Source organism: Amphibalanus amphitrite, unplaced genomic scaffold, assembly GCF_019059575.1.
Source record: "Amphibalanus amphitrite isolate SeventyFive unplaced genomic scaffold, NRLGWU_Aamphi_draft 000623F_arrow, whole genome shotgun sequence".
NCBI lineage: Eukaryota > Metazoa > Arthropoda > Thecostraca > Balanomorpha > Balanidae > Amphibalanus > Amphibalanus amphitrite.
The window spans coordinates 39083-54013 of NW_024882117.1; the positions used below are offsets into that span (position 1 = coordinate 39083).

General features: G+C 45.8%; 1 protein-coding gene across 2 annotated transcripts in view; it reads right to left on the reverse strand.

The window, feature by feature from the left end:
* Nucleotides 1–2552: 2552 nt before the first annotated feature.
* The window catches only part of LOC122363484 (protein sidekick-like), a 37532-nt gene continuing 25153 nt past the window's right edge, over nucleotides 2553–14931 (reverse strand). Inside the window, exons 4-6 of one of the 2 annotated variants that reach the window (XM_043332790.1) lie at nucleotides 12891–13018; nucleotides 7868–8039; nucleotides 2553–4038 (exon numbers count right to left, since the gene is read on the reverse strand). In XM_043332790.1, the coding sequence (XP_043188725.1) occupies nucleotides 3923–4038; nucleotides 7868–8039; nucleotides 12891–13018 (416 nt within the window). In that variant the 3' untranslated portion in view covers nucleotides 2553–3922. The remainder of the gene's footprint in view (nucleotides 4039–7867; nucleotides 8040–12890; nucleotides 13019–14931) is intronic. The other variant, XM_043332791.1, reaches the window with a different exon arrangement.

Genomic DNA, 14931 nt, shown 5'->3' on the forward strand with positions numbered 1-14931 from the left:
GAAAGAAAAAAGAATCGACCGGTAACTTTTTGAGTTATCGGCGTGTAAACTAAAAAAAAGTCAGATTTATGGCAGATTTGACCACATTTGACCTTACTTGACCTTGAAGATATTGACCTAGGGTCATGATCTTCAGTTTCACACACAACAGATTTCCCCAGCCTATCCTCCAAATTCCCTTTCTACCCTTTCTAGCTCCAGTGAGAGGTGAGATCTTGGGGGGCCGACATTCGCCTCCCCCTTCCACTCGGCTTAGTACTCGCAACCCTTCCACTGTGCGGGTTAAATCCCCGACAACGTAGAATGATCGAAAAGTGATCCGGAGAGTTGTTCTTCGGTAGCAACATTAAACCCTCAACGATATTACCTTTTTAGGTACTGGCGATTACTCAGAGAGAATGGTGTTACTTATGCAGACTGGGTGTGTTTATCATCCATTTACGTTGGCCATTGTCGTTCCACTCCAAAGTATTGCCTCTACCGTACTTCGGTCAAAGTTAATCACATATTGCCTGTCTCACATATTGTCTGGCTCGACTTTACGGTGTCGGCCATATCGCTGAGCTTCCCAGGGGGGCTCGCCTTGTCTATACGGCCCAGCGTTTTGTTACAGACCGCCGCCGGACACTGGATCCATCCAATGGTGCGCCTGTGGATCCATTGGTGCTCCTATGGGTCCAGTGTTGCGCCTATGGGTCCGTTGGTGATCCTATGAGCTCCGCTGGCTGGCGAGGTACTGCCGTCATAGGCGGTTGGTAGGGTGCTGACTGCTGGTAGGCTCCACCAGCTCGTAGGTTACTCTTGCTCCGCCGACCCGTGGACCGGACACTGACTCCCGGGCTAGTTGTCGGCAGAGGCGGGTGGTGGGCTACTGTCGCGGGCAGAGGCGGCCGGTGGGCTACTGTCGAGTGCCGGCGAGCTACTCAGACTCCCGGGCTATTGTCGGCAGAGGCGGCCGGCGGGCTACTGTCGGGTGCCGGCGGGCTACTCAGGCTGGCGGGCTAGTTGTCGGCCGGGGCGGTCGGCGGGCTACTGTCGGCAGAGGCGGCCGGTGGGCTACTGTCGGGTGCCGGCGAGCTTCTCAGACTGGCGGGATACTGTCGGCCGGGGCGGTCGGCGGCCGGCGGGCCCAGGGGACCGAGTCTCCCGGAACTGGCCGGCGCCGGCCGCCGCCACAGCTCCGACCGACCTCATCCGGCATTACTGCCAGCTCCGAGCTCCATTGCAATTCTGAATACACCGTAGGTCAATCCAAATGGGACCAACTTTGATCCTCAGCCGGACATGTAGTTGGGCAGATTAAACGGGCGCCCTGCGGCGGCGGCCATTAACTCAGTACTTCGATAATTTGCTGCAAAGCCGCCGATTGCCTCGGTAACAGTCGCCCACTCTGATTTGGGAGCCCGGTGCACTGGGGATGACATCGGCTCATGCTGCGTATTACTGTGCATGGTGAGGCGTGGTTGATTTAATGTTTTAGACACTGCGCCGTCTTAATTTCCAATCATATTCGGATTGGAGTGTGACCATGCATGCTGTAGACCTACCGTAATAAGATTTATTTGTAGCATGGATAACTCTTGGTCCTTAAACAAAATATAAAGAGATCCTAAATAACGAAAGAATTAGGTTAAAAGCAAAACGCTTTGCCCACCTTCTTATTTTTTCCTTGCCTAAGCTCTTGCCACAATACCTCGGAGGTTTCGTTTGTTGTATGAAATGGCTAAATGTGTTCCTGATATCAATGCCTGTTTTTCTTCATTTCACGTCATAGTGATAGCGCTGTACCTGCCAATGTGAAACATCCATCGCTATACTCCTCATTTCAAATCGTTTATTGTGAAAAGGTGCGTCGTCACTCGTCAGTCCTTAGGTCGTTCTACGCCGGTATGGTAAGCCCCACACCACGGGACCCAGGACACCCAATTTTGCAGCACTATGCATGGTGACACCAAAGCACAAACGAGGATGCATGTCGCGAATGGATCCCGCCGAGTCTCCTAGTTCCACAACACAGCCTTGTTAGTCGGCTCCTTTATGGTCGGGTCTCACACAAGGCTTCCACGAAGCCCACTGCGCCACCGGGTTGTGCGGCGCAGCCTACCAGTCCAGGCGCACTCAGGCAGAGCCATCTATCGGCCGGTGAAGTAAACTGAACTACACTACGCGGAGCGGAGCATTTATGCCACGGACTTTCTGAGAAACTGGAGCAATTGTAGCACTGAAAGTGTACCGAAATTTTATCATAACCAAGATGTTTTATTGTAATGCGATGCATTATTTATGCTGTCTATGGGCACTTGTGCATGCGTATGACAATAAAATAGCTCAGGATGCAGTCCCGGGCCCACGATGCTTACCTATCACTACTCGTGTTTTGTGCTTGCTGTCATTAAGCTTGCCTAAGTAATTTGGCTTGGATGTGGGTTGGACTGGAAGTATATTGCATAATGATTCTGCCAAGAATTTAGGTATTCCTACTGTGCATAGTCGAATGCAAGACGTCTTGCACCTTACTTTTCAACTCGCCTAACCGCTCAAAATTATTTTATACAGCTTCAATGTGAAACTAAACCCCTGTTGATGCCCACGTGTATATTTGATGTCGCACATCTTTTAGCAAATGTTCAAACAGTAGCAATGTCGGACCAACTATAATAGCTGGTATGAGCTCCTGATGTCACACTCAAGACACACAGACAACGATAAAATAAAGATTATGTGTTAGTTCCGCAACATATTATCCGTTGATAAAAGCCGATATACTTTCATTCACTATTCCTATTTAGTCATGATAGTCGGTGTAAACTGTCGAACATTGATAGCAAATATACGAGTCAGCTAATTTAAGATCGCTGCTTTTCGACAAGGAGCAAGCGGAAACAGCGTGATTCTTTATAGTGACGTTTGATCACTGTGTACCAAAATAATAGAGCACAACTTTGGCTGAGGCAACATCTTGGCCATGTTACATGCTGTCTCCATGCAAACGGGAAATGAATATATTTACATACAAAAACATTACTCTTTAGACGTCTTTATGTACCATTGTACACTGCACTCTGGTGATCTCAGTGACATCGATTTGGTACAGCTGCACGCAGAAATGTCAATTTCTACTGACTTCTGGGTGCCCGAGCCCTCCCAATTCCACGTCGGCTTGACTTTTGGAGCCGCAACAGACGGCACGTGTCAAGGTCACCGCTAAGGTCGCGGCGGATTTGTAATGCTCGGGCACCCGCAATTCAGCAGAAATCGACGCCTATGGCTGCACGCATGCTTCTTCACAATTTGACGATCACTAAATGTCCAGTCTCCATTCGCTTCTGCCACTTTTTCACCACACTAAACTTATCAGACAGCCACAACTCGTTTCCACACATCACAGTCACCGCCTTACCTTTGCGCGACGCGGGTAGGGTTTTATGTAACGGTACATGTACGAACACACCCTGTGTAACATTATCTCCTTCTTATGGGTCCCGTCACGCGGCGGTCGGCTGCGGCGAGCCATTGGCCATTCGCGGACGACGCGTCGGCTGACAATTGAGTTAGGCCGAGCCACCATTAGACCACACCAGCCGGTCCTCAGTTCCTCGGGTACCGGACCCCTGAGGTCACCGACCTGCACACAGACAGCTGGCTGGGCCAGCCCAGCACAGTCACGTGGTTCGGGCTGATATATCATGTGGCTCTGGCCGATATATCACGTGGTTTGGGCCGGTATATCACTTGGTTCGGGCCGGCTCAGTCACGTGATTCAGACCAGTTTACCACACGACTCGGATCGAATCAGTCGAATAATTTGGACCAGTGCAGTGGCCCCACGTCCCACTCAACCATGTACCGTCTCTGGTATAAGCACAGTGCCACTGCCATCAGCATTCAGCAGCCGTCGCATTGCTGGGGATTGTCCGTCACCTCAGGGACCCAGCAAGTGTCCGAAGGTCGCGGCCGCCATGATCCAGAGGAGCACACGCCGCATGAGGGTCCGCTTTTCGACTGCTCCGGAGGTGTGCATCGCTGCTGGGGTGTCGCCTGGAACGGACAGGGGGATGTTACAGGGATAACAGATAGATAACAGGGGAGCGAGAAAGAGAAAAAGAGAGGAGAGCAGAATGAGAGGATTAGTAAATAAATTGTATGTATGTATAAACATACCTAGTTTAGCCCTCAGCAGCTACCCTGTACCAGTGTGCCAGCCAACCAAGGTGAATAAACAGGGCTTCTGCGAAAGCTTCCCTGAACGTAACTGTGTTACCGGTGTTCGCAACAACATGAATTCCTTTGGGTCACTCAATGGTGAAGGGTCAAAATACGTCGACACAACACGAGTAGGCCTCTGTTGTTAGGTGTTTGTCATCCATTGTCACAGAAAGTGAAAGAAAATATTGTAATAAACTGACTATAAAATCCCCTTCCTTGCATAGTCTACAGGACATCACTTAGCAGATAATACATTGATCTTGAACTGAAAGATTTGGTTGTTGAGCTTAAAAGTATCCGCGGAGCTTGCAGATAATATCGGGGGTTTGTCCAATACTGGCCAATGTAGATGACAATTTTGGCGGCGTGCAGCGCTTTATTCAATCACGGGTCAAAGGAGAGTAACATGGTAGAAAGGCGTATGTTAAGTAAAAACTCAAGACAATAATTTTTTAGTTCTTATTCTAACCAATAGTTTATGGTTAAACGGAAATTACTACCAATCATTGCAACCACGTTTATCTCATCTCCTAGCATGTGTACATAATTGGAAATGCGTTATATGAGTGTAGGATAAAACATCGGTAAATTTTAATTCACTAAACCTAATGTTCCCTTTGCGTGCACTCAACCAAGTCAACCAATTTTTTTTTCAGTAATATATAACCGTTTTGCGATAAAGGACACCCCCATAGCCTGTTCTCTGCTAGTGATCAGCCTCCTCTCAGAGTTGACGCCGGTCGAAATTTACAGGCGTTCTCATCCCCAACCAGCCGCTGTGATATTACCTTGGTGTGTCGATAATCAAAGCGGAAAGTTTTAAATTGAATTAGGCTGCACAGTTTATAACTGGCATTATGGGAATAACAATGCAGGTATTTTCGCCTGTTTTGCATCCGAACAGTACCTACTCGGGGCTGACAACTAATAAAAAGAATGAACTTCATCGCCACTCTTCTGCGTAGATGCTCGCTCAGATTAGATACTCGTCTTAGGATTAGGAGCGAAGTCCGATATAAGCAAATATTAGCATTGCCTCGCATAAAATGTCAACGCCTTCCTGAACTGTGGATTGGGGACTGTAAGGTATGAACAGTTATGAGACTTTCTGAATAACTAGCATATGCACAGCATAGCAACAAGGCCCATAAACCCATGGCGTATTAAACGGATCGTTGAAGTAATGTGAGTTTTATATTCTTTGTGTCATACCTTACAATTGAAAGATGCGACGTTCGAGATGCATGGCAACAAGTAATTGTGTTAGGTACTCTCAGTATCTCTCGCACGACTAACTATGAATTTAGTGTCGCCATAGATGTTTGACGTTTTAACATTTCTATTGACCTCCATAATGGTAACAAATATAACGGTGTTGATCAGCTTAATAAATGTAGCGACCGTGAATTGTTGGCCATTTTTATGTTCTACCATTGTTGACATGCTCTAGCCTCTAAGTCGTTGATTACATTTTATGCAGCCTTCTGTATCTGTCAGATTGATCATAATTGTCTCAAATGAAGTATCATCCACTGAAATTTACCCGATCATCGGACAAATTTCGCCCAGCCTTTGGAGTTCTGAGAGAGACGAGTTCGCTGCTGGCCTTGGCGTGAAATATGCCGTCCATTCTCTGTCCTTTAGTGTGAGCGAGAGCGACGGTATCGATTTCGGTGGCCGTGCCGTGGCTCAATCAATGATCGCTCGACAGGCCGGCGCGGGAACTTCTGCGGCGATCAAATCTCGCACGGCATTTGCCTTGATTGGAAAATGACGACCCGATTCAGAACCAGTCCAGAGTAAGGGAAATGTGTGACCGGAGAATAAGGAAAGGCAGGTTCGAGCGCATGTTTACAACCCCGCTGTAACACTGCGGAGAAAGTATATTCCATACACCTAGACATAAACTGTAGGCACAGGTAAAAGCGTGATCTCCCTAATAAATACTCCTGGGAAGTAGCACTAAATAATATTACCTGCTTGTTTCGGTCTAGCTAAGCTGTATTGTCAATAACAAAAATTTGGAAACGCGCATAACACATTTTCAAAGCGCCCTATCCTTTTATGGCATGGTCGTTGTATCCATTCACATGACTGGCAGATACGGGCAGAGGGGATGCATGCACCTCTGCCTGGGGAAGGGGAGAGTAAGAGGCGGGGACGGGTGGTCGGTGGCGGATATTAGACTAGCGAGAGTGGGAGTGAGTGAGAGCGTGGCATAGCGACCCAGTGGCCTGCTTTAGCACGGCGTCCGACCGCCAGAAAAACCACCAGGGGGACCGGTCAACGGATGGCGGACATCACTCTCCCCGACAGGGCGGAGAGAAAGGAGAAAAGAATGGAAAAGAAGGGATAGAGTAGGGAAAGAGGAGAACAGATAAGAAAATAAGTAATAGTTCAAGCTCTGATAATTTGCAGGCAGTACCTATAATGGCAACCAGCTCATTTACTAAGCTCAGTTCAGCTTTTTTAAGCTCAACTACAGATTATGGGTCGAGAGTGTTGTAGAAGGTTGAAGCAGTTTATGAATTTGGTGCTGGTTTTAGCCGGATCATTGGACCTTATTAATTATCTGAAGGCAGTTAGAGTAAGAGAGCTCGGTTGTGCAGCGTCAAAACTCAAAAGTAATAACTGAAGAAAACCTGGATATAAAAATGATATGAAGGATGTAGACAAAAAAGATATGAGGAGCTATTTAAAACAAAATACAGAGGGAAAGAAAAGTGCACGATGAGAATAGATAAGGCGCCGTGGAAATACTGGGGAGAGCAAGAGGAGGAGGCGCCGGCGGCGTCCGGATGGATAAAAGCGGCACTGGCCCGCCGCTGAGTTAGCAATGGCCCGTTTATGGAGGTTACGGAGAGAAAGAGCCGCCTCCGAGACACTATATTGCCTCGTAAAACTGCCGCGGGTCACGGATAATAAAGACGCACTCACTTCCGCGAAAAGACGCTGAAAACTTTTGACATCTTTCAGAAATATACAACCGAGATGCAGCGCAGAAGTATGCGGAGTGCTGTCTAAAATAAGAGTAGGTGACGTTATTTATTAAATCGATCACTTGTTAAAGTTTTTTTTGTGTGTGTACTGGTACAAAGGTGTGCTAAGATATGGATGCCACTGAAGACAATGTGCGCTGGCAATGGCTCAGAAAATTAAACCTTTTGAAGTTCAGCGCAAATGCATTTGTACAGACTACAGAAACATATGCGAGTTTATAGTACCTAAATGTTGACATTTTGTAGTTTAAATTGTTTTACGTTTTAAATTTAATTATTTAAGTATGGCTAGTCATAGTGCAAGATCTTAAAAGGTTTGGCATGTTACCTTGCTGTCTTAACAACATGTCTACGTTTAAATTAATATTATTTACATAAAGCAGTATCATCGATCAAGCAATGTATGATGCATTTTCATGAAGCAGCGTATCTTTATTGATAATATTCATGTTCTTTGTTCACATGCGATTTGTTGCTGAGGCAAATCGTGTTGCTGGACGTTCTATGAATACAATTTGCAAAAATAAAAACATGCTTAATGGCTAAGGACATTGTGCCTTCAAAACGTTGCGACAAACTTCCGACAGCTCCTGACAAAGCTCCGCGTCCGCTCACCACCGGGAGTGTGTGGGGGGGGGGGGGGGCGAGCGCCCGCCTCTCACCGTTTAGCACGTGGACGCGGGTGCTGACGGACTGGGCGTTCGACGGACTGCAGGAGTAGAGGCCCGAGTCGGATGGTCGCGCCCGGCGCACCACCAGCTGAGAGCTGAGCTGAGAGCCGCTCTGTCGGGTCTCCACGCTGATGTCGCCCCGACCCGAGTCGTAACTGACCACCTGTCGACATGGAGCACGTCAAGAGCAACGTTTCTATGTGAATGCCTCAAGCCTTTGTATTGAATCTCAGTCGGGCAGTCTGTCAAGAAGGTCAAGAGAATTTTTTGCATTTATGTGCAGTACAGTGTAAGTACAAGTTAACAGTCCTGAACAGTTCTTATATATATCAATGGCAAGACAAGTCTACGTAGAAGTAAGCCTAAGCTTGCTATAAAAAAAAATATCCTGATCCATCTCCATCCGTCTTGTTGTTGCCAGTCTTGATATGAACATCGTTGGTGCATACTTTCCTTGCCAAAGCATTTGCAAAGTATGCTACGAGCAACCAATATCAAGCATGCATACTGAGGCATATCATGTTTTTATTCATTCGATGAATTTGTGTAAAGCCTAGCTCGAACCCATCCAGAGTTGACGCCGCTTTGCATGAAAACTTGAATTGCGTGGAGAAGGTTATACCTATTATTAGCCGTTTTCGCGAAGAGTTTTCTGGCGAATGCACCGAACTTCAAAGTCCAACCAAATCTCTTTCAGCAAATATCATTTAGTTCAATTATCATTAATTCATTTCAATATTTTAATAGAAAATGTCTGATTTTTTTTTATAGATAAGGTAAAATACCTATATAAGCAATTAGTGCAACCCATTTGAGATTTGATCAATAGTTTGATTTTGAATAAAGTGCAGCATTCTCATCATTTTCAGAGCAAAGTTTTATCCGAACTTCTTCAAGCCTTAAATGACTGTGCTTTTCTGTAAAATGCGTGTTAAACACTGTCGAATTCTAAGCGATTCACTTTGGGATTCTCACTGTATGACCAGCGATTCCACTGCGCCCACCCGCCGACACTGCATTTGAGATGGCCGTGGCGTAGCCACTGACGTCATACGTGGCAGATGGCGCAGTGCATGTTTGCGGTGAGGAATATTGGCCAAACGAGACGCAGACGGCCCTCGCCTATCATCGATTTTCTGACATATTAAAGATCGCGGAGCTATTGTTGAAAGTTTTCCAGAGGAAGGATGCTGCAAGCATGTAGAAAGTATCGAACTCCCGGGGTTCTGAAACGCTAGATCTATAAGAGAAATCCATCCGTCGATTAATGTCAAATATTGACCGTGCTATAAAAGTTCGAAATCAGGTAACTGAAAAGACGAACTAAAACTTATTGTCAGTTGAACGTTTGTTTCAATTTTACTATGCATCTGTTTCATTAGATGAGGATAGGGAGACCGCATATGTGACGTTCGTTAATATTATCGTTATGTTGGTTCAGAAACTCGCAATTGGAGACGAGCATCTATCAGGAACACGATAATCGAGTTATGTCGGCCAGGGCTACACTTGCTACAGGTCTGAATGCATGTCCAATGTCCGTGCACATTATAATGAGGCACATCATTAAAATGTGTTGTTGTTTGTTTTAGTTAGCTGTTTTGTAGTCCTAGAAAGTGTCATTTTCCTATAGGAAAGAGTCAACTCACTATTGAGACGTAACTCCTCTCCGTGGCGCAATGGCAGATAACACACGCACTATTTAGACTGGAAACCGAATTCTCGCCTCAACTGAATAGCGGCATTATGTATGTCCAATTTATCAGCTTTTCTTCTCATAATTCAATTAGGCTTCGGCAAAGAATACGAATAAGTGGTAGAGGGAGAGGGAGAGAGGGAAAGAGAGTGATACACATGAGAAAAGAAAGACGTAGGGACAGGAAGTCCCAGAAGGTAAGACAAAATGTCTTGGGTGAAAAATACAAGATGAAATGAATGGCATCTAAAAGGCGAAATAAATATCGAAATATTTTCACCTATCGGTATAACGGAACGATTTTTTTCCTTATAACGAATTTTCTACCTTCATAAATGTTGACATAAGGGATTCGACGCATAAACGTATCGCCAGACTGTGTACAGATACATAGAGCCAACCTTGTCTGCATCAGTATGTAAAGTACAGCGTGTGCTGCACTTATGAGAGCATTGGCTCCCACTACCTCCAAGTTTGTTTTGCGAGGCCCGAAGGGCTTTGTTAGGGGGCACGTTAACAGCTGGTTTGCCATCCACCCATATTGCCGCCGAGTATCTCAGCGTCAGTAACCGAAGGTTTGTTGTCAATATTTAAAACACTATTCTTTATAATTGTTTTTCTATTGAAAAACAAATCTGAGTTCCCTGACAATTTGGCAAAAGCTGCCTGAGATCAGTATGAGATGCTATTTTTGTGCTCACTCAGTAATACACTAGTCTCAAATAATCATCTTTTTACCGTCGGCAGTGGTAAGACAATACCGAGGGTTATTAGCGAGTAACCATCGAGGACGACAGCGCCCAGCTCGTCTATTCTAAGGTTATTTCCCAGAATGTGCGTTTATATCCGTCGCCAACCGGCAGATGCTCTGGTGATTATTGACCGCGTCCGAAACTGAAGGTGGCGGAATGGGCCCCTCCGTGCCAGTCCCATGGTACGTCGGGGGTTGACATCGAACTCGTCTTAACCGCGGCACCACCGCCCAGCGATTTCACCTCGCCTGAGGCTGGCCCGGTTCTCGGCGGAATTTTTGGCAAGCTGAAGCTTTCAGCCGAGTGCCGGTGGCGATAAAACCTTGGTCAGCGACAAATGCCGCCGACTCGACGGGCGCGGCGCCGGTCGACGGCCGCTGGTGTTCAGAAGACAGAGACAGACGGCACTGGGGCCGGCTGAAAGGGGCACCATCACCAGGGAGATCCATAGAGAGGAGGGGCGCCGTAATCGGGACGATGGCTGCTATAGGAAGAAAGGTATATAATGCCATTTACAGCATACATGCATACATACATAGTTACATGTATACAGTATGCAATATGCATAGGTATAGATAATACATTACCGAGAGCCGAGAGGTTACTGCGATGAGGGAGAGAACGTCCCATTCCTATGGGCTACGTTACGGGAAAGGCTATCTAATCTACGTCATTCTAGCGAGAGAGAATTTATCACCAGGGGGCGACACCCCATGTGAACAGGGAGACCCGCGGAGCGTGAATGGTTTATGCGCGTTATCCACCGTCGCTGGAGGCGTGGAATGTTGGATAGGGTAGTGTGGGGTAATTTGAACATATTTTTACGTCTTCTCCGTTGTACCAAGTTCCAACTCAAGCCTGGATGAAGAAAAACTGCTTCAGTAGCGCAAGTGTCACTTGCTTTCACCATGCAAGCCTCATTTTTGGACGAGCCGAGCATACCTTGAATAGCATAGCCTCACTTCTCCACCAAGTCACGGTGTGTTCATATTGCCCCACTGTGGGGTAATTTGAACATACTGCCTTTACCTGTCATGAAAACGATAATCTCGCCAGCACCGATGTTGTTTGACCCATAAACAAATAGGCAGAACAATTCTAAACACACCTTCACTTGAAAAATCAACACAACAACAAAAATAACAGTTGCAGAGTATCAATATCTGCACGCTGCACACCGGTCAGTTGACAAAATTCGCCTCTCTTCAATTAACAGAACGTCTATCATTTTTGTTCGATAAAAACTCTCCCAACCTTGCTGCATCTGTTATAGTGGTGCCAATCGAACCCTGGACATTTTGAGTTCTGATTTTGTCCAATGTCCAATTTGGAATTGGTTGGACAAAGGTAGCAGACTGGACAACATTGGACTATGGCTTGCTAAACTTCAGCACTTTTTATAAAGTAACGTGCATAGCATTGATTGGCGAATGGAAAGCTTGTTAAGCTCTCAATATAATGAACACTTTTCGGCTGGTAATATTACATTATAAGCAATTTAAATGACAGTTTTGAGTCTTGATTAATGCGTAATTTTCGGACATATTTGGACAAATGGCTTCCTTTAACATTTTTGAACGGAAATAAACGAAAATGCCGGACATTAGACGGATATTAGACGTGAATTTTATAAAACTGGCATCACTTATCTGCTACTGCCTTGGGTCGAAAATATTGGCAAAAAAAAAAAAGAACTGGGAGCGTTGTTTTTCGGAGCTATCCCTGTCTTCACTGAAATTCTCAGACTATGTTCAAATTACCCCACGCTAAAAGTTATTTTGCCATATCTAAAAACAAGTTTCAAAAGCAAATTTCTTGGATTGAATGCATTGATTAGGTCATTGTACAACAAAAGCCGTTGCGTATTAGACGCTAGCAATGCAAGATTTTGCGCTGCAATGAAGTTGCAATGACGTGATTTTAGGCGTTTTTACTTGCGAAATTGATTTTTACATTGTGCGTCAACATCTTCATTCCCTGAAACATTAAACCCCGTTCATATGATAGCCCTTTTAGTTACGATAATTTCCCTCATTGGTCTTATTGTCATGCCACTTATGGATTTTCCGTAATTTTGTGTTTTTTACACTATGTTCAAATTGCCCCACATGTTCAAATTACCCCACCCTACCCTATAACCGGGCAACCAATCCGTGAATCTTCCGGGCATGGTTATCATCCTGTGTAAGGCCGTTCATATGGCAGGGAGTGGAACTGGGCCTTGGCAACAAATAACACAACAGGGCATGGTATTGTATATGGTGTTGCAGTAGCGACGAACAGGATGAAGTTTCCATTTCGATCGTCCATCACTGATGCCTCGGTTTCGTCTTAATTGCAAATGGACAAACACGTTTTGACTGCCGTCGTTTCAACTCATTAGAAGAGTTAGACATTTTGTTCTCACAGACAATGACGATGACAATAATGGCAATGCATCTTATAGCCAATTTGTACCTATTGTTATTGGATTATTTTTCAACTCATGGCTCGTATCTGTCAGTGCACGCACCGAACGGATAAGTTTATCATTATCCAATCCATACTACCTTCACTCGACACTCACCTCATCTCCGTGGTACCAGAAGATGTACTTGGGCGGCTCGGGCGAGTTGGTGACCACACAGGTCAGGTTCAGCACGCTCCCCACGTCAACATACATCTCCGGCGGGCCCAGGATGCGCGACTCGGGCACTGCCGGCAATGACGTCATCAGTCAGCGCCGGTGACGTCACCGTCTCGGATATGATAGGCGACAGCTGTTGCTGAATTTGCATAATGTTCGGAAATGCAAAACAGCAAAATATGCAGGGTGAAATATGGCAAAATCATGTCGAAATTTAAATTGAGATGTCGTGTGTCATGCGCTGCTGCAAAACAATGATATAGGAATGATGCAATGCAATTCTGGTATCAATAGGTAAGTACATTTAAAGCGACATGGTTATGCCTTCTCGGAAACATATATGCATCCAAGAAGGTAAAAGGTATTATAAAAGATACATATCTTATACCTTGAACGCATGTACCTATTTTACGTGTAAGTCTTTACAAATATTAAGTAATTATTGAAGGAGCAGCAAATCATGTCTACGTTTGAGTTGTGTCACATGCTAAATTGTCCTCAATTACCTATTGCATTCAATGGCGGGATGATATAGGGCAGCTGACCGATAACTGTTGAAAGCCAGAAACTACGCAAAACTAATATTAAACTCCGTCTCTAAAAAGCCATTTACTCAAAGATCTTTCAACATTTTCAACTAAATGAGCGTCAAAATATCCTGCAAACTTCACGTTTGTAGCAGCTTGTGTGAATAGGCTGGCAATTAATTTGCCTGCTTGCCAAGTTGGAAAAGTTCTGGAGTCGGCGGATCTCAGGCAAACAGAGCCTGTTTGGCGCCGCCTCTGCCTCGCGTGTTTCACGGGCGGTGTCCGAGCAGTGTGCCAACTGTTGATCTCTGGTGTCCGCCTGTTCACCGGTGACCGTCTTTATTCAGATAATAGGTCACCGGTCCATATGAATGGCTTTGAACCAGCTATTTGAAAGGAATCCAGCCGAGCAATAGCGTAATATATTCACTACACGCACCCAGAATTACAGCTACTGAGCTGGCGCGTCTCGCTGTTCTGAGGCCTATTGCACCAAAATACTATGATGGCATGATATAATTGTCATTTTGCCAGCTAACCTACGGAAATAAACTATCTTCATCTTGCATCAATTCTTAGCATGAGCCTCCAGGTGCTTGGTAGAATTGATGGGTAAAATGTCACTGTAGAGCTTTGGATCGGACGTCCCTCTCTGCGCCACAGGCGAGGACGCCCGCCGTCGTCCGTACTATGGACAGAGATCATTAAATTCCAGGCGGTGGGATCTCTGAAAGATCACAGCGCACGAACGGTACACTAGTCCCCGAATAACACAACTTGACCGCTTAATTCATATTAGCTTGGGGATGTTATGATGAAGGGAATTATGAAGTGGATTGCCGCAGCTCGGCAATTACATAGATATGGCTACCAATCCCGAATAAGAGAAGCCGATCCGGATCGGCCGATCTCGGCTCGAATCCCGCTTTGGGCGCGCTCTTTGAGAATCGGTCATGGAAACGGCACCCTCAATCGGGATTCGCCGATCCGATCCCCGATCCGATCCTGTCCGTAGAGGTCATGAAAACCAGGCTAGTGCCGTCGCTCACCGCTTGACATGATTCACAAACCACATAAACCCTAATTAACTATGTACTTTTCCGAACTAAGTAACGTCTTCATAGTATCTCATAGCATTGAGAAATAACGATTGTAACCAAGTTCCTACGACACCAGCTTGTCATTGCAATGGTTGACAAATGTCGAATAAGATCAGGGAATGACAGCCACAGTCGCCGAAGTAACAGCGACGAAAGTAGCAGTTAAGGATGAGATAGTGGTAGAGGCAGCAACAGAGGGTGTGATAGCGCGATCTCGGTGTAATACAGGAAATGGGGAGATACGTCTGGCGGAAGGGCGCTGAGCGTGGTAGCGATGAAATTACTGTGCGTGTGGGTGCGATACAGGGAACTTATAGTGACGAAGCCGGTAGAGAGGAGACGAGTTAAGCGCTC